Here is a 26,588-nt window from a genome sequence, read left to right as displayed (position 1 = left end):
AGAGCTCTGGGCGGATACACCTACGGAGAGAGGGATAGAGAGCAGCCGACGTCTCTGGACCAGCGAGCGGGACGCACTGGACTTAGGCTTTAAACTAGAGGCTGGGAAGGGGTGGGGGGGAGGATGCTGAGTAGGATTGTTTAAAAAAAAAATAGGGCGCACACACACACCCAATACACACACGCACACATGCAAATGCACATTCACAGCCGTAGAGAAAGAGACCGATTAAAAAGACTGAAACAAAGAATGAGGAGAAAAGAGATAGGGCCGAGACAGAGGAGTTGATGGTCGGTAGTCGTAGGCTTGTGTTCTTAGAGACGCTTTGACGTCAATAAATATGACCCGATATCCGGAGGCTGCCCAGCAGCTGCCACAGATCTAAGCCAAAACAACAAACAAACACTCCGCCCTCCTCCCCCGCCCCCATAACAACATTATAAAATAAAACCGAAAGGAATCTCCTAATCGGGCCTGCATTTATGGGAGGTGGGGGAAATTCCTTTGTATGTGATTGTGTGCATGTGCATGTGAGACGCTTGTATGTGGGGGCTTCTAATGTGTATTTTGTGTGAATTTGAATATGCGTGTAAGAGGATGTGCTATATGTTTGCCCGTTTTTGTGTACGTGTGTTTGTCTTTAGGTTATGAGACGATATTTTGTGGGTGAGTGTATATGTACATTTGTAGCTTTGTCAGAGATTGGATGTGCTTGAAGAAGGTGTATTTGAGTTCGTATGTTGTATGATGAGATTATGCTGCGGGCGCCCACCGGCATGTTCAAATGTATTTCTGCTGGTATTTATTTGTGTCTGTATTTATGGAGAACAATATATTCTGTGGGTAGGTGTATACATATGTGTCTGCCCCTGTTAGTGTAGGTGAGAATATGCATTTGATTGTATATGTGAGAATATACTGTGGATATTTGTATTTGAGTTTGAGAATGTAACGATTTCATGACAGTGTGTGTGATATGATGGGGCCCTTATCTCTACCCAAATAGAGGTTCTGTTTGTTTGGTCCTCCAGTAGCCCAATGCTCAGCCACAATGACACAGCTCCAGTAACTAAAAGGTTAGATCTAAATGGCTGGGAGGCCTCCTTTCTCAGCTACCTCTTTCCTGGAAGGCTGCTGGGATCATCATCATCATCATCATCACCACTACCACCACCACCACCATCATCCTAAAAATTAACGCTTTACTCTAATTTCCCTTTCTCCCACCCCAGTGAGGGGAATCCAAGGATCAAATTCATACCTATTGTCTCCAGATGTCAGAGCTGGGGGACAGGAGAACCATTGGGATGGGGGTGGGAGGGTAGGGTAGGGGCAGGTGCTCAGGTAAGAGAGGCTACTTTACTAACTTTTAAAGATGCTACTCTACCATGAAGCTGTAGGGACTCAGGAATGGAGCCAGATTTTGGGGTAAGGAGAGTTGTCTTTTTATGCCACAGAAAAGAGACTGATTATTTTTCTTGACTACAGCTCCTCAAAGTCCTCCTCACGTCTTACCTGGCAAGCAGGACTTTCTCTGAGGCTTCCTCTCCCCACCTCTCCAGTAAATTACCTATTTGTCCTTTAAAAAAATCCAGTCTCCAGGCAGCTTGATGGAAGGCGGACAACCAAGGATTGGCTGCGGATTTAGGATCATTTAAAAATAAACAAATCTTCCTTCCCATCCCCCCCTTTCCCTGGAAAGGGTTCAGGAGGGAGTGTGATGTGCATGTCTGATAGGAAGCTGTGAGATTCGTGATTTGTAGGTGTGGTAGATGAGTACATGTAACTGGGTGCTGTGTGTGTGAGGGTGAGATATGGGTGATGTGCATGTATGTTCTTTCTCTCTGTGCACCACCATTTTGTGGGGGGAGGGGAGATATGCAGCAAAATGGTGTCCCCTTTTGGATCTGAGCTCACCGTTCTTGTATTCCATTTGCCCTGTTTGAAGAGCTGCTGGGAGGAGACCAAGAATGATGTTCCTAATTCTTAGCTTTCTCCTCTTGGGCCTTAGCCTCATCTTGCCTCTTCTCCAAAAGAGTCAGTCTTAGTCTCAGGGGTTACTTCTGTGTATGTGTGTATGTATGTGTGTATGTGTATGGTAAGAAGTGAGGGGAGGGAGGGGCAGAATATTTGGGTGAATTTCTGGGGGTACACTTCCCTCCTCAAGAAGGAGATTTACTGACCTAAAAATGCCCTTACATGCTAGTTTCTTGGAAAAATGAATGGTCTCAGACCCATTTACCCATCCTCTAGGCTTTGGAGAAGCCCTCATAAACTAGAGAGGAGTGGGGATGACCTATGCAGCCCCTTCTTCTCTCTTGCAAGCTTGGTGCACCCCAGAGGATCTGGAGGATTACCAAAGGATGGGATTTTCCCTGAGACAGGCTGGATGCTAAAGGGTGACCTGGGAGCTGAATTAAAAGACTCCAGTGTAACTTTAGAGAATGAGGTGCTCAGGAGAATAGTGCCAGAATGCTGCTATACCTCATCTAGACTTCATTCTTTTGGCATCCTGCAAAGACTTTGAAGAATCCAAAAATACATGCAGAAAGCTAAACCAGGTCTGAGACTTTCTGTGCTGGGAACTGGTCAATTATGGGAGCATGCCTGCTTTTGGAAGGTCTAGGATACTGACTAATCCAGGGTCTTCCCAGAGTCCTTGGGTTGTTTTAAAAATCAATAATGTCTCCCCTTCCATACAACAATACTTGGGTATAAGTCGTGAAAGAAAAAACCCTGAAAAGGGCAAATATAGGGAATCTGACTTCCTTTCACCCCATACTGCCTTTTGTTCTGCTGAGACCAATAGAGCTTACAATCTCTATAGAAACCCCACTTCCCCATTGTGCTAGGATATGAAATAAAATGAATATATTTAGACAGTCTGTAATGTAATCTGTCTGTCTCCAGTTTGAAGAATTGCTTTTAGCACAAGGTGCAGTGGATTTCTATCCAAGTTACACCCAAATTTCTATAATAAAATTGTGCAATAGGATCTTAGCAACTAATCACCACTAATAAGAAAAATGCAAATTAAAATAACTTTGAGGTTCCATGTAGTACCTATCAGATTATTAAAGATGACGCTAAAGGGGAGTAATATGATGGAGAGACTTCGAGAGGGCAGTGGTCCAGGCAGTCTAGAAAGCAATTTAAAACTCTACCCAAGAAGTCATTAAACTGTTTTCAAAAGTCACTTTTGATCATATCATCAATACCACTCTGAGACATAGACCCCAAAGGGAGAGAGAGAGAAGACAAAGGGAAAGGACTCATGTATAAACATATTTATAGCAGCACTTTTCATTGTAGCAAAAAACGGGAAACTAAGGTGGGGCTCATCAATTTCAGAATGACTGTACAAATTAGAATACAGGAATATAATAGGATATTAGTGTGCCATAAGAAATGAAGAAAAGGGTGGTTTAAGAGAAATGTGAAGATACATGAAAAATTGTGTATGAATGGATACAGGATGAAGTAAACAGAACCACTAGAACAATGTATGTATGTATATATATAGTGACTACAATATTGTAAAGAACAACAACTATGAAAACCACTTGGACCCTAGAGTTTGTGATCAATTCAATGACTAAGGACTCAGAGGACTGATGATGAGGCAAACTACCCACCTAATGATAGCCATGAGGTACAGAATTTCACACACACACACACACACACACATTTGTCATTGTGTAAATTAGTTTTACTTAGATATGCTTATTTGACACCAAAGAACTGTTTTTGATATTGATTGGGGGATTTGGGGCAGAAGTGGATGGGTGATATTAATGTTTGTCAAGTGCAGAATAACAAAAACACCCAAGGATAAAGTTCTTGTTAAGGTAAGACCATGTTATATTCACAGATTACTAATTATATTGCCAGTCAATCAAGAATATATAAAGGGTCAGGTATGGTGTGAAGATGCTAGGGATATAAAGAAAGACAAAAACAGTCTCTGATTTCAAAGATCATACATACATTCTAATGAACATTTAAACAAGTAGGCACATGACATGATACAAATAGAATTGAAGGAAGGCAATCTGAGAAGAGAAGACATTGTACGAAAGGGTTTTTAACCTAAAGCCTGTGAATGGATTTCTGGGGATCTGTGAACTTGAAAAAAATTACATTTTCATTTCAATAAATTGGTTTCCATTGCAATCCCATGTACTTTATTTTATGTATTTAAAAGCCATATTCTAAGAAGGGGTTCATAGGCTTCACCAGACTGCCAAAGTAGTCCATCACACATGCGTGCGTGCACACACACACACACACACACACACACACACACATCCCGCAGCCCAAGTCCTATGATATTTCATCATAGTTTGACTGCCAAAACGTATTTTTAAAAATTTCCCTATTTCTGTCTAGGGCACCACCATCCTTCCAAACACCTACCCAAGCCCTAAATCTACAAGTCAAGCTCTCCTCCTCCTTCTTCCTCTTCCCACTTTCCATGTTTTGGTAATTCTGATATTTTTCTCTTCCATCCCCTTACGTCTCCTAACTCGGGTCATCACTCTGGGGCCTGAAGTATCTATGGTCTGCATTACTGCAATAGCCTCCTAATCAATCTCTGCTTCCAGTCTTTCCCCTCTCTGATCCATTCTCCACACAGCTGCCAAAATGATTTTCCTAATGCACTGGTCTGATCATTGCATTCCCCTGCTCAATAAAGTCCAATGGGAGGGTTCCTTTGATGGTTACAGGAAGGTGAGGGAGACACACACACACACACACACACATACACACACACTATGTATATATGTATATATATATACATATACATATATATATACATATATATATATATGAAAGTCATGTAAAAAAAGGGAATCAGTTTAAAGGAAAAAAAAGCTCCACTGTCTCCCTACCACTTCTAGGGTAAAGTACAAACTCTTCCAGGATTTAGAGTCCTTTACGATCTGGTTGCAGTGTACTTTTTCTGATTTATTACACATCACTTCCAACTAAATCCTCAAACTGAGGGTTGGTGTTCCTACCACAGGAATCCCATCTCTCAGCCACCTCTTCCCCACCTCCCCTCTTCTCTCTTTCTCCCTCTCTCTTTCTCTCATTTTCCTCTCTCTCTCTCTCTCTCTCTCTCTCTCTCTCTCTCTCTCTCTCTCTCTCTCTCTCTCTCTCTCTCTCTCTCTCCTCCCAATTACTGGTACCTTTCCCTTCAATTAGTTAACTTCTATTTACTTTGTTTATGGTATGTTTTTATTTGTAGGATTATGTTGTATTTCCCCTCTCCCTAGGAATATAAGCCTTTTGAGGAGATGAACTATTTTCATCTCCCCGCCTTTTTTGGTATTTGTAGCTCCAATACTTAATACATCTGCCTGGAAACTTGAAGGAGCTTAATGCATGTTTTTGGCTGTTTGATTCCAGTTCTAGATTTACTATCCTGTGATCTGCCCACGGCTTGCTGTCTGGTTTGATGGGGGGAGTTCTCCCATGGAGAGGTCGCCAACCTGATGAAATCATAGCCACATTCTTAAAGAAGGGTGAACCCTCTGTGGAAGACTTTGAGAAGAGGGATTGGAATAGAGTGAGATGACCTTCCACACAGGAGGTATTCAATAAAAATTTTTTTAGGTGAAAAAGTATATGGAATACAATCCACCTCATCCTTTGGAGCGAGTACTCCATGGATGCAATCAGAGATGCTTCAAAGGATCTTGTCAGACATATAGACATCTTTTTTCAAAGATGCCTGATTTAATCCATGTGGATCATCCTTTCATATACCCAGGTGATTCTCCTGGGTAATCCACCTTGCTCTGCCTAGTCTTGAGTTTAGCCAGTTTGATGCCCCCATAACAGACACACAGTCCATCACTAGGGCCCTACTCGAATGAAGGCTTCCAGCCTGGCAGAACATCCCTGAGCTTTCTCTTTGCTGACACAATCATCTCAAAACACCTCTCTTCTTCTTCAGGCCACTGGAAGTCATTGGAGGAGAAAGTGAGTGGATGTGAGCACCTTATAAAATTTAAGGCACTATATAAATGTCTCCTATTTTCTGTCTTTATTTCCCATAATATAAATCATGACTCATAAATTAAATTTATGTGTCTTTAGAAATATGATGGCCATATGCCATAGAGAAAGAGAGCTGGCCTCAGAAGCTGAGGTTGGCTGTGTGACTCTGGGAAAGTCACTTAACTCTCATAACTCACTTAACTTTCTAAGACTTAAGTCATAGAGAAGGTGCTGATCTATCACAGGTCCAGTTACTGAATGGAATATATGCTCAGATGCCTTGAGGGGTATATATTCAATTGAGCTATATATGTGTGTGTGTGTGTGTGTGTGTGTGAGTGTATGCATATTTACATAATTTTATAATGGACAGAAAACCACCCACAGAGTCCAAACTTGCCTTTGATAAATACTGGGTATGTGACCCTGAGCAAGGCACTTAATCAGGCAACACTAGTAATATATATTGCAAATCATTTTACAATAATAGCAAAAGTTAGCATTTATGTAGCAACAACGAGCCAGGTATTGTGCTAAGGACTTTGTAAATATTATCTCATTTGATCCTTACAGCAACCCAGGGAGGGAGGTGCTATTATTATCTCTATTTTTCAGACCAGAAAACAGGTAAATGATTTGCCCAGGGTCATACTGCTAGTAAGTTTGCAGCTGGAGTTCAACTCAGCTCCTCGAGTCTAAGCATGGTGTACTATCCATTGTGCTACCAGAGGAGCTGCATAATTTAAAACAATAAAGTTACCCTGGGCAAGTCTAAGATAAATTGTAGAGCAGGTGTTGATTTATAATTGATAAGAGCTTTGTCACTGGGAGATCCCTATACTAATGAAATAACAAACAAAAAATATCAACATTTTCTTAGACAGAGCTCTGCGTTCTTGATATGTATATATAGTTTTTAGATCTCTAGATGCACTGTGGTATTTATATACTTGTAAATATTGTGCACAGACACACTAAAGTGTGTATCTCTGTACACAGGAGTGTCGTTTAGAGATATGTCCTATCTGAACCCCAGGGTTCGTGGGCCCCCTACACAGTTCATTGGAATTCTGATTGTCTGAACTGGTGTCCATCTTATGCTGCACCATTTCTGTGCAAAAACCTGAATCCTTTCAGAAGATAGCTGCTCTTTCATCTTGCTCCCTTCATCCCTCTGGATGCTCATGTTTACAAAGGGACATATTCACTCACATGTGACCACCTTCAAGCAACATGTCTGTGGGTGACTTCTGTTAAATGCAATTGTTAAAGAAGGTAACTTGGGTTCATTTGAGGTTTATGCATCAGCCTCCCAGAATCTAACCATATCCAACTCCACCCTGTTTCCCTAGGGCTCAGTGCTGATAATCTGCAGTCCTGTTTTGATGGAATGAAACTTTTGCCACCCAACTCAGCAGGTCCCTCTGGCCACAGGAACAACAGCCCCCTTGGAGTAAGACTGGCTGAATTCTAGGCTTTCTCCATTGAGATTTTGTGGGAGGATAGTAAGGCTGTCTTCTTATCTCTACCCACCTAACGTTTCCTCTAGTTATCTTATGGTCTATTGGTTACACCATATCTCCTTCCTTCCCTTGCATTCCCCATGAGCAAGGTCTTTTATGTCTATTCATTTATCTAACTATATAAACACTTTATTCACCTATCCACAAAACCATATCTATCTATCCATCTATCCTATGGCTATGGAGCCTTCCATCTTTATTTATCTACCCATCCATTTTAGTTGTCTGTTCATCCACCAACTTATTACTCTCTCAAGACTATCTCTCTCTCCATTTTTATCTCATCTAATCTCCCTGGCTCTCAAATCAAAGGGAGCAGGCAGTAGCAGATTGGAGTGATTGTGGCTTTGTTAGTTGGCGGAGAATTGATCACTGGGGCTTTCCCCGCATTTTCCGAAATGGAACATGTTGATACTAGGTATGAGGAGAAAATTTAGGAAAATTCCATGCATATTATGCATTCCATTATTTTAAAATAAATATAAGTGCAAACTATCTCTAGGTGCATTTCGTCTAAGATCTAATAGAGAGCAACTCTTTCCTACCTCTCAGTAAATCCAGGCATTGTATCTAAATTTAGACTAGACACGCAAATTCTGAGGTACACATCCGTACACGTCTCATTTCTTCCTCCCCCTCCCCCTCACCGCCCTCTTCTCCGGATCCCCAGCCCTGTTTGTGCAAATATAAATGTGGCCGAGAATTTCATTTAAGCAGTCCACGTCCCGTTTGGGACAAACATCGTAGGGCAGACTGGCATAGTTTTCTTCCCAGGGTTACAACCTACTCACGATTTGGCCCAAATCACTCCCAAGTCCCCACCGTCCCCTTAACCTGTCCTACTCTTGGGACTCACAGCCTAACCACACATGGGTGTTAGGGGGTTAGGGTGAGGTGGGGGGAGGGGGAAGCAAGAAAATAGCCCGAGACGGATATGCAGAAGGGGCCCCGAAGTCTTCCCGGGAAATTCAGGCATCCGAGAGTAGGAGCTAGCACTTCATCAGGGAGGGAATGGATGAAGGATAGAAACGTGGATAGAAGGAGAGAAGGAGGGGGAAGAGAAAGAGAGACAAAATAAAAAAGAGAGAAGAGAAAAAGTAAAGAAAGAACAGAAAAGAGAAAATAGAAAAAAGGAATGGAAGGAAGGAAATGATCAGAAAGAAAGAGCGGAAAAGTCCAACAGAAAAGAGACAGAAAGAAAAGACAAAACATCGTCAAGTCTGGCACAGATGGCGCAGATCGGAGAGAGGGTTCGGAAGAGCCGAAGTTGTTGTTTGGGAGTTGATTTTTTTCTTAGTTGAATAAACCAGGGTCTGACCGATGGGCCTTCATCAGGTGTTAAAAAGGGTGAGAAAAGGTCTTTACACTTGTTTCTGCTCGCCTCCCAACTTCTCCCACCTTGCGCTCTTAAACTAATTGTGGTTCCCTCACCTCCCACCTCAAGCTGGGACGGGAACCCGAGCGGCTTCCATTGCTGAGCTCGGAGGGGGTGGGAGAGTGAGATTCACCCAAAGGTGATGGGAGGAGGGTTTGGGTCATTGCATGGACTTCTTCGATTTGGACCCCGGCTTGGGGGATAAGAGGGAGGGTCAGAGAAAAAGAGAAAGAGGGGGAAGGATGGAGAGAAAGAGACCGAGATACAGTGAGGAAGGAAGGGAGAGTAAAGGAAAAGAAACAGAGAACCGAGGAGATGAGAGATGAAGGCAAGGAGGAAGGAGATCGAAGAAGAAAGAAAAGAGGGAAGGAAAGAAGTGGAGAAAGAGCGGCTGAATAGAGTGAGCTAGGAAGAGTCCTTCGGAAAGGAAAGAATGAGGGGTGGGGGGTTTGTTGGGTTGTTTTCTTTTTGCTCAAGTTGATATGTCCAGCTACAATCATAATCCCCCGCCGGCCTGAGAACTGAGCGGGCCTGGAAGCCGAGACCGAGCTTGAACCCGAGCTGGGGTCCCAGACGCTGCAGCCTGAAGCCCCGGCAGGCCTAGGAGTGGAGGGCTCCTGTGTTTTGGGGGGGTATTGGGGAACATTTTTTTCTTTTTTCAATCTAAGCAGTTGCAGACCCCTCGTCCCTCCCCACGGCCCGAAACCCCTTCAGTGATGCTTGCGTGACGCTCTTCCTCCGCGACAACCCCGGCGGGGTGCGTGTGCTTGTGCGTGTGTGCGCGCCTGTGTGTGTTTGTGTGTGTGTATCTGTGTGTGTGTGTGTGCGTGTGCGTGAGACAGACAGACAGACAGAGACAGAGAGAGACAGAGAGACAGAGAGAGACAGAGAAGGAGGAGGAGGAGGAGGAGAGGAGAAAGAATCTACCATCACAATAACCCCAGCAGTCTGGGACTCCCAGCTTCCTAAGCAGGGGGCTCAGGGCCAGGAGAGGGAGTGGACTTTGACAGTGGTAGGAAACAGTCAACATCTCTGAAAGCTCTCAACTCCTAGCCCTCGGACCCCGACCCTCCAGGGAGAACAGAGAAGAAAGGGGAGCCAAACTAGGGATGGGGGAAGCCCTGGACACCGACTCCTCGTTAGCTTCCCCTATATCTGATCTTGGAGCGACCTCAGTATCGAGGCAGAGAGGCTGGGAGGGATTTGTGGAGCATATCAGAGGGCATTGGAGACAGGGTCAGAAGAGCTTTGGTGATAAGGGATGAGGAGACACCTGGCTGGGTTTAGAGAGGCTTACAGGGTTAGCGGGGAGTGGTTGAGAGAGTTAGTGGGAAAATCCACAAGGCCTGGGGTGTTACAATTTGAAAAAGACGGTGAAGTGTTTTGGGAAGGAAAGAGGGTTGGTCAGATGATGAAGGGATGAACAGAGAGAATGAAGGCGAGAGGCTGTTGGCAGGGGAAACCCTTAGGGGTTGGTGGGACCAGAAGCGAGGAAAGCGGGGGGAAGGTTGGAATAGGGTTAGGGAATTGAGGAGAAGGTGAAAAGGGTAATCTGGGTTGGACAAAGAGAATGCCTCCGGGTCAGAGGGTGATAAGGTTGACCGGAGATAGCTTGGGTGATGCGAGGTGAGGAAAGAAGGTGACCGATTTGAGGAGAGTAAGAGCAGGTTAGAGGGTGTTACGGGAAGGGCAGATAACGGGGATGGGAGAAAGAGTTAGGGTGGAGGGGCTTCATAGATTTAGGGTTATTAAGCAGTAGAACGGGTTGAGAGTGGGGACCGCATGGGACAAGGAGAGAATGTAGAAGATCTGGGTACAAGGGAGCCGTGAGTCTACCTATCGCCTTACCTCGGACAAGGATCCGGCGGCAATAATCCGCTTCGTTGGCTCTGGCCTGGCGCTCACTCTCAGGGCAGGTTGCCTTAGATCCAGCTGGAGGGCTGGTGGCGGAGGTTCCCGCTACGTCCTTGAACCCGAGGCTACTTCCTCCTCCTCCTCCTCTTCCTCCTCCTCCTCCTCTTCTTCCTCCTCCTTCTCTTCCTCCTCCTCCTCCTTCTGTTGACCCACCACGGGCCCAGTCTCCCGCGCGTCCTGTGCTCCCCAGCTCCTCCCGGCTCCCCAGCTCCCGCATTCGCTCGGCTGCCGCCAACCCGATGGGGCCGCGTCCCTGTTCAGCTCCTCCATCGCCCATGCCGCTGGCAGCAGCCGCAGCGGCTGGTGCTAGCATCGAGCGAGAGAAGATCCCCGCCCCCTCCTCCTCCCCACCCCCGCCGGCACCTCCCCTCGGCTCCTCCTCTCCCCCTCTTTCCCCACAGCGAAGCCAGCAGGGAGGGGCCGCGGACGAGCCCAGAGACTCGGGTCTTAGCTCCTAGAGAGCCCGCTGTTCTGCACCGGGACCGGGTGGGAGGGGTGGGCAGGCGCACTTGAAGCTGGGGAGGGGGGAGCCGGGGACGGCAGGACCGGAGCAGAAGTCTGGGGGAGGCATGATGGGGAAAAGAAGGAAGGATAGAGACGAGGCCGGGGCGGGGGTCGAGAACACAGGGCGGGTAAACAGGGAGGGGAGATGGAGAAGCTAGGTACTGGATATAGGACTGGAGGTCAAAGATCTGAGCCCGGAAGGGGCCAAGCGTCGGAGAGTGTTATTTAATTTTAAAAAGTAGGGGGATGGTAAGAGACCTCTCCACTCCCAAGCCACGGTCTCTCCCGAGAAGGTGGAGGAGTCCAGCAGCTGCAAGAGGAAAAGCAAACGTGCAGGGGGATGGAACACTTCTCCTCTACCCTCGGGAAGTCCGAGAGTTCGGAGATAGCCGGCATTTCCCAACTTCGCCATCCCCCTCCTGTAATGGTGTTTTTTGTTTGTTTTGTTTTGGTCTCCACTGTCCAACTGAGGGGCTCAAGTGGCCCAGTGACGGGCCTGGGGCTTCAACGAGGCGTTGCCTTTGGTCTGGTCCAAGATCAATAGCTTGAATGTGTGGGGGCGGGGCGGAGGTGGGGGAGGAACACACACAGAGACCATCAGAGACACAGAGAGATAACGCGTGTGTGTGTGTGTGTGTGTGTGTGTGTGTGTGTGTGTGTGTGTGTGTGTGTGTGTGTCCAGGAAGGGAAAGGGAGGGGAGGGGGAGGAAAGGGAAGGAATGGACAGAAGTTGGGTCTATAACATCAGGAGAAAGGGTAAACAGCGAGGAAAAGAGGGGGGAAGGAAAAAGAAGGGGCAAAGAGAAAAAAGAAATCTTAGTAGTAATAAAAGGTGTCACTCCTCGCCTCCCCCCTTTCCTCTGCCCACCTTGGAGAGAGGGAGATGGGAATGAATAAAGGGAAGAAAAGGAGGTATTCATGAATGATGAGTCTGTAGCTCCCTGGTTTCCTATATGTCTGCCCTCGTGCTCTGGACTTACAAACACACACAAAGCGGTATCTACGAGGCTGGAAGGGGCCTGGGGTGGCTGAATTCATGAGAATCAGGAGAATTTGGTTCATGTAGACAGTAAATCTGGTGTACTTCATTCAGTACCATGACTCCCTAGACCTATGTGTCTCCACCTCCGCCTCCCCTCCTCCCCCCTCCCCCCCCCCCCCATCAAACTCTTTCTTATCCGAGGGGGAGATAACTCCTGGCCACCTCTGCCGCGGGAGCAAAGGCTCCCTAGGCCCAGCCCTCCCCCCTCCCCCCTGCCCTTCTCTCTCCCTGTCTCTAGCCCCTATCCCAGGCCCCTGCCCAGTCCCGCCCCTGCTCAGCTCCAAAGGGCGAATATAAGCGGTGGAGAAGGTTTGGATCCTCCAGGTCTAGTTTCTAAGTTGCAGGTTGTTGGGGTGGGGGAGTGCTATGAACTTACAGACCTGCACATTCCGAAGCCCAGGGGTCGGCATGAAGCTGAGGGGGCCTGCAAACCCTCGTTCCTTAACTGCATGATTGACGTCTGGCCACAGCCCATCTGGCAGTGTGGGGGGCTGCACGGGTTGGGGGCTGCCCGGCTGGAGGACCTATTGAAGGAACCCGAGCAACTAGAGAAGAAAGAAAGAAAAGAAGGGGGGGAAAGGATGCTTTCTCTCCTTGAGTGGGTGGGTGGGAGGCATCGGCCTCGCTCTTTCCTAATCAGCTTGGGAGAAGGCTATTTGGTAAGCACTGGGCTCGAGTCTCCTGGCTCTGTGTATGTGTGTGCATATGTGTGTGTGCGTGTGTGGATATGAGCGTCAGAGCTAGTTGGGCTTGGGGTTATTCTCTGTGAGTCAGTGGTGGCTGTGAACGTGGGGTTTGTGTAGTTGTGTAACTGTGGGGATGTTAAGATTCGTGGTGTTACTGTATGGGTGCCTCCCAGTGTCTTTTATGTGTTTGTATGGATTTTGTTTTGAGTGTTTTATATGTGTGGATTGTATTCTACTATCTTCTCTCCTCCTCTCCACCCCACCCCCTTCCATGACAACACCGATGGATTTGGAAGTATGCTCCCCAGGACTCCTGGGACTCTTTTCCTCACCACTTCCTCTGGGACTAAGGCATTTGACTTTTGTAAATTAAAAAGAGGTAAGTGACAATTTTTCTTCATCCATTCCTGCCCTTCCTCCCCCAGTTTTGGGGGAAGGGCCTTGGAATTTTCCTCCTCTCAGAACAAGATTGTTATAGCAACTTTGGGCCCCTTCGGGATGGGGGTGGGGAGGGGACTGGGCTTATTCTTTGGCCCTCAGCTGCTTAGAACTTTAGCCCTCAAACCCTTCAGTCTAATAATAATACTAATTATAATTATAATAGTAACAGTTTACAATGTACTTTTCTCACAGCCTCTAGACCCCTAGTCTCCCAGGCCTGTAAACCTTTAGTCTCTCTCTTAAATTTTCAGGCCTTCAGCACAGCCCCTGCCCCCATTTCTCAATCTCTCAGTTTCTTAAACCCTCAGTCAACTAGTGTTCTAGTTGCTCAGTTGCTCCGTCCCCAACGCCAATCCTATAGACCTTCAGTGCCCAGCCTATTGGTCCTACGGCCCTCTAAATCTTCCATTATCCCTTGATTGCTTAAACTAAATTCTTCTCTCCCTTCAATCTCTCAGCCACTAGAAACTCCAGTCTTTCAGTTTTCTAATTCCGTCAGATGTCAGTCCCCTAACCCTAGTTTCTACAGAGACAATAAGGCCCCTAGATCCTCTCCTAAATATTTAATCCCCTAGTCCCCATTCCCTATACCTTCTCCATGAACACAGCTTTTTTTGCCCTGAACTTGTCAGCTTTAAAAAGCGATTTGGTATGTGATCCTTATGCTCTTGGCTCTGAGTAGGGGTGGAGGTTGGAGAATAGAGCAGTTAATCAAAGGGAAAGGGGAGAAGGAGAAAGTTTGTTTCATTTAGCCTTGACACCAGTGAGGAGCACCTTCATTTTGATCTTATTTTCTCGGTAGAAAGATGCCTATATCCAACCACCTTGAGGGAATTTGGCTTGACTGCTAGTGTTATTATCATATTTTTATTTAAAGGAAAAGTTTGGAAACACTGGGAGCTCTCAGAGATTCTGAAAATAAAGTTTCTGCCTTAGATTTGAATTGGAGAAGAGAGAAATTGTTGGGGGGGGGGAGGGAGGCATTACCTCTGGGGCTAGGCAAAGAATCCTCTTCTATCCAACAGCTCTCAGACAGTAGGTAGTGAAAAAGAGAGATGTGGCAGAGGATGGGGTGGGAAGGGGCATCCTTCTCCAAGATTCAGGTTTCAACCTCGGACTATGGAGCCCCTTTTGCTGGCTAGAGGGAGGGAAGACAAGGTCAAGTTCTAATGACTCTTAGTCAGAAATGCTTTCCCAGGGTTTAAGGAAAGACAAGAGAGAGGAAAAAGACAAGAGTTTTGGGGTCCTTCCTCCCCTCCCCCCAACATCGGATCTTATACTCTTTTTGCTGGCTCTTGTTAGGGGAATCTGATCCTTTCTAGAGTTTGCAGGGTGGACTTTTTAAGTGTATCTAGGGTCTAGAAGAGTGAAGCAGAAAATGGGACACAGGAGTGAAGAATGGGAAATGAACTCTAGCGTCTTCGGCAATAAAAGAGAATGCCACTCCCATCCTAGTTTCCCCAGCCCCAACCTCTTTCATGCTTGCTTCAGCTCTCATTAATTCCCTTCTCTACTTTTCGCCCCAAGCGGGAAAAGGCATAGTTGTCTCCTGAAACCAGATAGGGAAACAGATACAAAGAGATGTTACTCTCCCCTCCTCCCCAAAACAGAAAGATGAAGGAAGAGCAGACACAAGGAAACAGATAAAATTGCAGACAAATAGAGAGACCTAGAAAATTCTGTGCAGTTTTGGATTCTATTTAAGGTGTGATAGGATAACAGATCGAACATGCAGGTTCCAGGGCCTCCTGTTAGATCAGCCATTTATCTTCCAAGGTACTTAAATTCTAGCGGATAGTTTGGAGGGCTCTACAGACAAATTTGGTTAAATTGCTTTACATAATAGAGTTCTTCAATAGAAAGGCAGATGGTTGGGTAGGTAGTAGTTAAGAATCAGTATTTACCACTACCAGATGATAGAGAACATCTTTCTAAGATGTATTTCTAAAAATACTGATTTTGTTTTTATGCCTTCATTCCTAATATATCCTCTCTGTTCTCCTTTACCTGGGGAGAAACTGCCTGTAGTAACCAAGTCAACAACAACAGAAATTCAAAGTTCTGGCCCCTGCTTGTGTATATCTCTGCTTAGATCCTCTTTGCCTTTCCATCTTCACTTCCGTCTTCTCTTTGGTCTTGACTCGGCTTCTCAACCTGAATTTCTTTTACTTCCATCTCGATTCAGTTTAATCCAACCAGTATTTATTAAGCACCTACTCTGTGCCGGGATACAAAACCAAAAGAAATAATGCCTGCCTTCAGGGAGCTTATGTTTCACTGGGGAGGAGGTGAGGCTAGAGTGCACACAGAAAAATAAATATTTAAAAAGTTACACGAATTATCGCTAGTCCGATCTAATCTCCCTCTCATTTGTTTCTTTCTGTAATTATGTCTCTGCCTGTATCTGTCTCTGACCAACAGAAACTTTTTATGGCTGGTGTGTGTGTGTGTGTGTGTGTGTGTGTGTGTGTGTGTGTGTGTGTGTGTGTGTGTGTGTGCGCGCGCGCGCGCGTGCTGTAGAGGCCCAGCTAACTAATTCCTTTCGGTTTGATCCTATCTAGTTTTCCTTCTCGAATTTCCTGCGAAGCTTAGCCTCTTGCTGGGCCAGGCCCCAGACGCGTCCGGTGCATTCAAAGCGGGAGGGCCTGGATGAGTCTCAGTAGGACGAATTCGACCAAGAATTTGATGCTTCGCGAAGGGGCCGGCGGTAGGCAAATGTGTACTTGTGTGAGGGGAAGCAGAGCGGCTTGCTGCTGGTGGTGTAACGATGTGTGTGTGTGTGTGTGTGTGTGTGTGTGTGTGTGTGTGTGTGTGTATTCGCGTGTGCGCGCGTGCATGTATGAAGGTAAACACACCTAAATACCTAACTGCAATGGAGTGAAAGAGCTAGACCCAAAGCCGGGCACTCGACCTGCCCGGCGACTTTGGACTCTTTGGGCCTTTTCCCTCATCTATAAAACAGGTGTTATGCAGAAATAGTACTGAGTGAGGCGCTGGGGATGCAAAGATCAAATAAACCGAGTCCGGCCCTCCAGGCGCTTACATTCTGCTGGAGTAGAGATGGAGGGACCACTTGGCCTCGGCTAAGTACGTGCATCTACGTAGGCATTTGGAGTGTGCATGTGTGTGTCTGTTTGCGCTCGCGCACGGCCTCCGGGTTTGCAGCCTCCACAGAAGGTTCTTTCACCATTCGATGGTTTTGACGTTTCTCTCATTCGGATTATAGAAGACCTGTTTTCGCGTTGAGCTCCGCTTTGCCTCTGAGGACGCAGTTCTCGTTGGATCGATTTGCCTCTGAGCTCGGAAACTTGCTCCACAGCACAGGAAAATATCTTCACTTCTGCCAGTCTCTGGATTTGAAGTATTTGCTAAGAATATGAACAAAAGCCAAACCTCGCTCAGGGACCAGCCCCGGCTCTCTCCCGCCCTGGATCCCAGACCGCTATGGCAGAGACATCTAGATCCGATCACAGGATTTAGAGCCCGAAGAGAGCTTAGGAATCTGCTCCCGCAACGCGTCCAGTTTATTTTATTTTTCATTAGGGTTTTATGGATGCCTTTTGCGATAGTATAATCATTTCCGGTTACATCACCCTCCCACCCCCCACCCCTACCCCCTAGGGAACCTTCTCTGGTAGCAAAGAAGACCAGTTTAAGTAAAACCAATCGACTTAGCCGCTCTGCGGGACGGCGTAGGCAACGCTCTGCAACCATAATCTTTCCTCTCCAAGAAAATAGTCGCTTCATTTTATAGCTGGGAAAACCGAGGCCCAGAGAGCGAGAGGATTTGTTCAAACTTCCCCGTCCCCCCTCCCCCGCGGTTGGGAAGTCGAGGGGCTAGTCCAGGAGGTCCGAATCCACACCCAAGGCTCTTTCTCGGGACCCCCTGCAGCTATGGTTTGCACAAGGCCCTGGTCACCCTTCCTACTTGCTCACAGCGCAAGAACCAATCTCAAATCCTGCGAACAACTTTCAGACAGTCGAGAGATCCATCCTCCACAGGGATTTTCCTCATCCCTCCATTACCGCGATTCTCTTCCTGTCCTGGGTTCCCTATCGGGAAAGGGTGTGGGGTGGGCGGGAGGAGACCTCCACTCACAGTTTTCTTGGGGAAAGAAGGGTCATTTCTGAGAGTAATTCTCTTCGTGACCCTTTCCCCCTTCCCTCAGGGCTTCTCCTACTTAGCGCCCAGGGGTTGGGAATGATACTGGGTCTTCCTCACCATTCTCAGTCTCAGTTTGTAAGCTCGAAGCTTGGTCCTCTATGCCTACGACCCTCTGCATCCCTTCGTTCCCACTCTGCTGCCATTCTGGATGTGTGCCCTTCACCGTGGTGATCACCTTCATTTCCAGATTTCTTCCCATTTCTACTACACTTTCAGGGGTTCACACTCTAGAGAACCGTTAGCCTTAATTTATTCATTAAGCTCTGCCTTCTAAACTACTCCCACAGGGCCTGGGACAGTGAGTAGTGCATGAGAGTCTCTGTATTGTGTACACATGGGTTTGAGTGTGAGTCAGGGTTAGGTAGGTACATCACAGTGTCATTGTGACCTGGAATGTCTCTCACAGGAACACATGTTCCTATTCTTTGGAAACAGCTCCAAGGACTTGGCTGGTTCTTATATTTATCTGGGTTAGATCCCTTCAGGATTGTGTGTATGCAATTGTACATGTCTGTGGGCTGTATATGATTAGCCTTGTGCATATGGTATGTGTGGGACTATGTGCTGGTATGCCTCAGTGTGAGTGAATATTGTGTGTGTGTGTGTGTGTTGGACTTGAACTTGGACTTCTTGTCTGTAGTCTATTCTTGGGTGTATTTGCACATGTGATGCCAATGTGTGTGTAGGGGGCTAATATCTGACTATATAAGTGGTTGGCTATTTTTTTCTTTGTGTCAGACTCTACTCAAGTCCTCCTGTAATGCCACACCAGAGCTTGGGTGACCATAGGCTTTCTGACAGTGTGTCTGGGCATTGGGGAGTTTTGACTTATTTTTTTGGATCTCTTTCCTAGGATGGGATAGGAAAATAGAAGCCCTCGTTAACTTTGGATGGAGAGGACCTGAGTTCAAATCACAGCTGTGCCACTTGCTTCTAGTGTGACTTTGAATAAGTAATTTCTTTTCTTTAGTCCTTAGTCTCCTCCTCTGTAAAGTGAAGGCACTGGACAGCCCTTTTCCAATCTAGGATCATGTTCTGGAAAGGATTCAAAAATGAAAAGGAGGAAAGGAAACAAACATTTATTAAGCATCTACAACTGTACCATGTGCTTTACACATATTATCTCATTTGATCCTCACAGCAAATGTGGGACAGAGGGGATTTTTCCCCTCATTTTATATTTGAGGAAACTGAGGTAAATAGACGTGAAGTTAATTGATTGAGGTCACACAGCTAGTAAGTGGATGAATATGATTTAAATTCACATCTTTTGACTTGGGATCCAGTGCTCTACTGTCTATACCGCCAGTTGCAGCTGCCACCCAGGTACTCCAAGATAAGCCCCCCATTTGCTGTTTTGAGAGGCTTGTCATCAGGTTGTCAGAGGATGAGGGAGAATGAATTTTTTCAACCACAGACACTGATGAACTTCTTTTAAGTCATAGAAGCACTGTAATTTGTATTCTTAGATGAAACTATTACACCAAGGAAAACCAGGGATACTGGTTGAAAAGGGGTTGAAAAATGTTGAAGAAACATGTGCCTCCGGTTGTAATGAGCAATCCTGTAATTGTGTGTGTGTATGTATAGCCATGATTATGCCATACGTGCAGTACCTGGCTGCTTGCTTCTTTGTGCAATAGTCTGCCTGGTCTTTTCCTCTCTCTGGGTCAGAGGAGGATGGGTAGGTTTGTATATGGTATAGGTTTGTATATGTGTGGAGAAAGGGCAACAGGGATTCTTTTCCCCTCTGACCTACTTTCTAAAACTTGAGATCTCTACCTGCCCATCCCTATCTTTTGCATTCTGGGGATTCCATAGCAAAATCTATCTGCTCCGCAAAAGGCACCAACTTGACCAGTTTTTCCTGCATTAATCTGCTTTTCAGCTTCCCCCTCCCTCAGTTTCAAGTGCCAGCTTCCAATGCCTGGTCATCCCTCTGTTTACCATTCATCCATTCCCCAGATAGCTAGACAGTCAGCTATGCATTTAACTGGCCATCTGTTATCTGGCTCTCTGTCTTCAGGATTTAGCATTCTATTCAGGTTTTTCCTTCCTCTTTGCCTTTTTTTTTTTCATATCCATCATACACACTGCCATGTTGTCTCTGTCCTTCATTTGTTTTACATCCCCTCTGCTTGTCTGCTACTCCAGACCAGGAAATAATTATCTCTTTTCAGCTCTCTTCTCAGGTTCATCTGGCTTCCAGAAACAACTTCATCTTGCCTCAGCGGCTTAGCCTCTTTCAGTGTCTGCCTCTCTCCCCAAAGTTCTTTTACATTCACATATAGATCCTGAATGTTTTCTGCAAGGTCCATAGTTGTACAATTGGTTAGTCTCAAAAGTCCCATATAGCTCTGATAACCTGGGCTTCTAGGATTTTATTGTTATCCATAGTCTGTCCTTATTTTCCTTACCCTCTCTGAAGTGTCTTCTCCCATCCCTCTTCTTCCCATGGTGCTTCCCTTCTGCTCTACCCCAGTGATCTCCTGTGGGGAAGCACAGACAGACTTAGAGAAGGAAAGGAACTCTGAGACCAGGCAGTCCAACCTCAGACCTGAACAGTGCTGGATACAGTACCTAACACACAGGAGGACCTTAATAAATGTTTAATGACTCAACAACCTCCCAACCGGCATCCAGGTGCCACCTGAACACTTCCAGTTATGTGGAACTTAGTAAACCAAGGCATCTATTTCTATTTTGGAGGAGCTAATTTTTTGGATCCTTTCTTGCTGTATCAGAGGGGAAATATGACCTTTTTTTTCTCCCAACTTTCATTTTTTCCCAACTTCCTTGTTCTGTTTTCTGGGGCTTGGTAGAACAAACTCAGTCCCTTCCAGGAGACAGCTAGGATAACTTCGTTGTCTCCTCTTAGAGACAGTTAGGTGGCTTAGTGGATAGACCGCTGGGCTTGGGGTCAAGAAGACCTGAGGTAGCATCTGGCCTCAAACATTTACTAGCTTTGTGATCCCAGGCAAGTTACTTAACTTTGTCTGGCTCAGTTTCCTTGACTGTAAAATAAAGATATTAATAGCACCTGCCTCCTAGCATAGTTGTGAGAATTGAAATGAGATAATATTTGTTAAATGTTTAGCCAGTGCTGGCAAAGTAGGCACTTAATGAAGGCTTATTCTCCTTTTCTCCTCTATGGATTGTTTTTGTTCAGTCATGTCTGAGTCTTTCTGTCCCCATTTGAGGTTTTCTTGGCAAAAGTACTGGAGTGGTTTGCCATTTCCTTCTCAAGTTCGTATTACAGATGGTTTAAGTGACTTGCTCAGGATCACACAGCTAGTAAGTGTCTGAGGTCAAATTTGAACTCAGGAAGATGAGTCTTCCTACCTCCAGACCAGGAACTCTGTGCACTCTATACCACCTAGCTGTCCCATTGTTATGGATGCCCATCCCCTATTTCTTCATCTTAGTATCACATGGTCTGTAGTCATCTTCTCATGGTGAGCATTGTTTTCTGGACAGAGTCGAGCTTGCCAGTGACTTTCCTAAAAGGCTAGTTCAATGTAACTCTAACCTGCCTCGTTCTGGACACCATGCTTCCATTAATTCATCCTGAGACTGGATTCTCCCTTGAAAGTTCTCAGATGCCTATCTTAGCCTGAGGGTGATGGTGGTTTTGCTGAGGCTTGGCCAAGTCCTTCCAGCTGGGACAGCTGACCAACATGGTCGCCCTAGTAACAGATCAATAATGGATTAACCACTTGATGTGGAGTCAGGAAGAATGTGGGTTCAAACCCCTGCCCTGCAGCTTTTAGTCCTATTTGACCTTGTGCTGATCTGTGGCGCACTGACTCAAGTTTAAAATGGGAGGGGGTGGTATTGGACTTGATGACTTTGAATGTCCTTCCCATCTCTGAATCTATGATCCTATGAAGAGCCTCTTCAACAGGAGGGGGTGAAAGGCATATGATTTGTTCAGCTATTGCAACATTCAAGGACCATCTCCTAAGTGGCAAAGGGGTCTGTATCTTCCTCAAAGCCCCCACAGAAATGAAATCAGAATTGTCAATGTATTAAACTATGTGCACTATAATAGTTGTTTCTTGGGGTAGGAGTGAGGGGAGGCTGCCATTCTTTGCAAGTCTCTTTCTGTCTCCCTCCTCTAAATCTCTGTGCTTTTTTCCTCCAGCCTGGTCCTCCATTCCCCCTTCCACATCACCTTTCAGTCTGTTCCTATCCTCTTTGTTGTCCAACCCTCAAGCTGACTTGGACTGAATTCTCTCTCCTCCCTCCCTTGCAGTCCCATTATCCCCTCCCATCTCTACCTCACCTCCACTCTACCATTCATTGCCCTTTGCCCAGAGAGCCTAAGCCTTCAATTCCTTTTCTCCAGATGATTCCACGGAACAGTGAGAGCTTCTTGGAAGGGAGGGAGGCCTTCACCTTGTGATCCTTACCCAGAGACAGACTGGGGATTGGTCAGGATAGAGATGGATGTGGAGAGATGGACAGACTCAGAGAAACACCCAGATGCATAGGTTTGCTCACTGTCAGCTGCTGGGAACAGTGCAAAGTCAGTGAAGATTGTCTTTTGAGACTCTGCTTCCTTTTTCTGACCCCTGCCCTAAACTAGAATATTCATGGTACTCTGAGCCCTTCTTTCAGAGAATATTGAAAAAAGGCCCTGGATTTAGGTACAAGAGACAGAGGACCTGGATCCAAATCCTGTAGCCTCTACTATATAGAGATAGCTGTTGGCTAAGCAGTTAGAGGACTGTGCCTGAAGTCAGGAAGACTGGAGTTCAAATATGACCTCAAACACTAGGCCTGGAGCAAGTCACTTAACCTATTTTTGCCTCAGTTTCCTCAACTGTAGAATAGGGATGATATTGGTGATGATGATAGCTAACATTGTGGGGTGCTTCCTATGTGTCAGGTCCCATGCTAAGTGCTTTACAATTATTTTCTTATTTGATCCTCAAAACAACCTTGGGAGCTTATAGCTCCATTTTACAGGTGAGGAAACTGAAGCAAACAGTGGATCATGCAGCTAGTAAATGTCTCAGGCCAGATTTGAACTCAGATCTTCCTGATTCCAGGCTTGGCTCTTCTATCCATTTCCAGACTTGTGGCTTTTCAGGGTTATTGTGTGGATCAAAACTGAGCTAATAGTAGCAACAAAAATACAACAACAAATACTTAGCACACTGCTAGGCACATAGTAGGTGCTATATAAATGCTTATTCCTCTCTTTGACCTTGATCAGGGTACAGTCTCTCTGGGTCTCAGTTTCTCCAATCCGCTTTCTTACTTTGTTTTGTATTTGCTCATCTATGCTTCTTGTTTTCCTTCTGTAGGATGTAAGTTCCTTGAAGGCAAAAAAATTTCAATTTAGTCTTTGTATTCTCAGCAACTAGCTCCATACCTGGCACACAGTAGTAGCTTAATAAATGTTTATTGAATTGATTTGAATCTCTAAAGGGAGTAAGTTGGACCAGATAACCTTTAAAGTCTTTTTTAGCTCTCAAACAGCTTTTTCTTATGAAGAAAGGTGTGATATTGAGAGTCTGTGACAAAGATTACTCATATGAAGGGGTCTCCCCCCTACCCCGTTGTTTGCATTTTAATAGAAAGAGGACAATGTTTAACCCAAAAGATTAAAAGGCTAATGGTGGAATTTGAGGCAGAGTGATTGACCAGAAGGAGATCATTTTAGGTAGGGGTGCCCTCACATTATGCCCATATATTACTCCAGCAAAAGTTGGTTCCCCTACAGACAGAAAGATATTCAATAACCCATTCCCAAATGCTTACCAAATGCAGACTCATTTCCTCCAAATCTTGTCCTTTCTGCTTCCAGTCCACTTTTTGAATATTTCCCCACTGAGACACTCACCATGTTAGTTCAGGTTCTCATCACCTCTTGCCTAAGACTATTTTAATAGTCTCCCTCTTGGTCTCCCTGCCTCAGATCTTCCCCCACTTCGGTTCCTCTTCCAAACAGTAGCCAAAATGATTTTCCTAAAGTACAGATCTGACCATAATACTTGACATGTGCTGACTATAGGATCCTGGAGTCAATCTCTCGTTTCTCTAGGCCAGGGGCCTAGTTCTTCAAACTGTCTAGAGCAGGGGTGGGGAACCTATGGTCTTAAGGCCACATGTGGCCCTCTAGGTCCTCAAGTGTGGCCTTTTGACTGAATTCAAACTTCACAGAACAATTCCCCTTCATAAAAGGATTTGTTCTGTAAAACTTGGACTCAAAAGGCTGCCCCCAAGGACCTAGATGGCCACATGTAACCTCAAGGCTGCAGGTTCCTACCCCTGCTCTAGACAGTTTGAAGGCTATAAATTGCAAAGAAAGTGCTGATCTGTATCAGTAAAGAGACTCTCATGATGTGCTTCTGATGAAATCATGTATCCAGTTCCTTTTCCTATGAAGAAGGTGTCTTTGCTGTCAGAATGTGAACTCCCTTAGGGTGGGGCTGTTGAATTTTTGTCTTTGCATCTTTGGGCAAACATTTGGCACTTAATAAATGCTTGCTACTTGATAGATTCATGGCATTCCATAACCTGGATTCTACCCATTCTCCAATCCCCTGTCTCACTATAGTCCCTATCTCCAACCATAGTGGTTCACTCAGGGGATTATGAATTTAGAGTTGAAAGAGACCCCAAAGACCAGAGAGTGAGATCCTTTCATTTTAAAGATGAGGAAAGGGAGGCCCGGAGGACTTCAGTAAGCTGTCTAAGGTCATATGGGTAATAAGGAAATAAGTGAGGTTTTAATTAGACTGCTAACACAAATCTAGAGTTATTTCCCACATATCACACTCCTACTACCCATTGGGATTCATACCTCTTTTCAGTCTATTTCCACAGTCTGAAATGCCTTCCTGTGCCCTTCCCTCCCTCCATTCTTCTTGTCTCTTTCAGGAAGCGTTCCCTGATCACCCCAGCTCACAGAGCTCTTCCTGCCTCGCTTCCCCCCACCTCTTTCTCTCCCTTTCTGTCTCTGTCTCCTTTTTCTTCTCCCCCCCTTCCTTCTCTCTACCTCTCGATCTCTCTGATTCTGTGTCTCTCTCTGTGTCTCTTTCCTTTCTTCTCCCTCCCCTTCTCTAAATAGCTACCTCACTTACTGTCTGATTCATCCATTTGACATTTGGCAACACTGACTTGTATGGTTCTCTGGCTGTTTCATATTTGTCTCTCCAAGGTGACAGTGAGCTTCTCAACAGAAAGACATTTGTTCTCTCATCACACAGGGCTGAGTCAGGTTGGCAGTAGGTAGTCAATAAATACTTTTTGAATCAGAATTGAACAATTTTGTGCTCTAGACTCTTTTTGGAATCTTACCAGTCCCCTAGGCCTGGACAAAACCTGAGGTTTCTACTCTGAACTGAAAAACTCCTCTCTCTTCATTTCAGGGAAATCTGACTGGTGAGTTGTAAAGTATATTCCTCCCTTCCCCAATTCCTGGAGTCCTCAGGCCGTCTTGCTCTCTGGTTTCACTCTCAAACCAGGCAGATTGAGGTTTTAAAGTCAAAACACTCATTTTTCAAATCAAGAAACAGATCCAGAGGAGTTTCTCTGTGTGATGGTTGGGTTTTGGTTAGGTCAATAGGTCAGACACATGGGGCTTGAGGTAGATGAAGGAGGCAGTATGGAAAGGTGAAAAGAACGTTAGCTTTGGAATTGGAGGACCTGAGTTTGAATCCTCAATCTATCACTTATGATCTGAGTGACCTTGGTCCAGTCATGAGGACTCTGAAGTTCCTTCCCCCTCTATATCTATGATTCTATGAGGTATAAACTCAAGGACACATACACACATGAGATTCACACAGAGGAACAGTCTATGTATATATGAAAACCTAGGTTGTCTAGGTATGAAACTGAATATGTTGTCTCCAAGTTAGAATTATAGTCATTGAAAGCAGGGGTTGCTTTTTTTTGGGGGGGGGGTGCAGTGCAGGAGGGAGAAAGTGTCTTTCTTTGTATCATTAACACTTAGTGTCTGGAACATAGTTAGAACTTAATAAATGCTTGTGGATACATTTCATCCCACATAGACACAGTCATAGACAGAAAAATACTTACATTCACAGATAAGCAGATGTGCACACAAACACCCCACATATGCTGATGCATTCCCATCCATGCAGAACAGCAGCAATATATACCCATTTCACAGATGCATACATATACTTCCAAACCAAACACACTGAATTATACAGACATTCACAGAGGCCTCTCATGAGATCTGCCTTTCTGCTGGCTCTCTTCTCTCAGCCCAGGGTAAACTAGTGCCTAAGAATAGAAAAGGAGTTGGTTGGGCAGCTGGCTTTAGCCTAGAAAGCAAAGGAAACAGAGGAGGCCTGAGGAGCTCTTGAAAATAACCGTCATCACTGAACCACATGGAGGAACACCATTGGTCTATTGCCTGATCTTTGGTTATAACATTTTGAAATGAGAGTAGATACAAATGAATTATGAATAGCAGTCTCCACCGAGAGAGGATGATGGAGATATCCAGTAGGAAAACTGACAGTAGTGGAAGTGTATGGGAGGGGTAGAGATGGAAGGGATGGAGCCTCTTTTTATGGGGGATGGAGCAAAATGGGGCCCAAGTCTCCATCTTTCCCCATTCCACATCATGCCTCCTTTCCAGCATTCCTTTTCTTCTATTCATTTTGTTTTTATTCTTTTCTCTTTTTTCTCTCTTAATCTGTTTTCTTTCTGTTTTGCACTTACATTTCTTTCTATTTTTCTCTTAAAAATGTCTACATTTCTTAATTCTTTTTCTTTCATTTTCTGTCCTTGTTGTTTTATATTAATTATCTCTCCTTTTGCATTGTTCTATTTCTATTCCCCTCTTTTACTCTTTTTCTTACATATCTTACCTCACTTAATAGATGAGGAACTGAGGGAAGCAGAGTTAAATTACTCACCAAGGTCACAGCTAGTCAGTGTCTGA

The 26,588-nt window shown here is 45.4% G+C and overlaps 1 protein-coding gene across 1 annotated transcript in view; it reads right to left on the bottom strand.

The window, feature by feature from the left end:
• Positions 1–11,131, bottom strand: part of VAX2 (ventral anterior homeobox 2) — a 30,576-nt gene extending 19,445 nt beyond the window's left edge. Inside the window, exon 1 of the mRNA XM_072649622.1 lies at positions 10,753–11,131. Within this exon, the coding sequence (XP_072505723.1) occupies positions 10,753–11,131 (379 nt within the window). The remainder of the gene's footprint in view (positions 1–10,752) is intronic.
• Positions 11,132–26,588: the final 15,457 nt, after the last annotated feature.

This window comes from Notamacropus eugenii, chromosome 1 (assembly GCF_028372415.1).
Source record: "Notamacropus eugenii isolate mMacEug1 chromosome 1, mMacEug1.pri_v2, whole genome shotgun sequence".
Classification (NCBI taxonomy): Eukaryota; Metazoa; Chordata; class Mammalia; order Diprotodontia; family Macropodidae; genus Notamacropus; species Notamacropus eugenii.
This window is presented reverse-complemented; position numbering and strand designations above follow the sequence as displayed.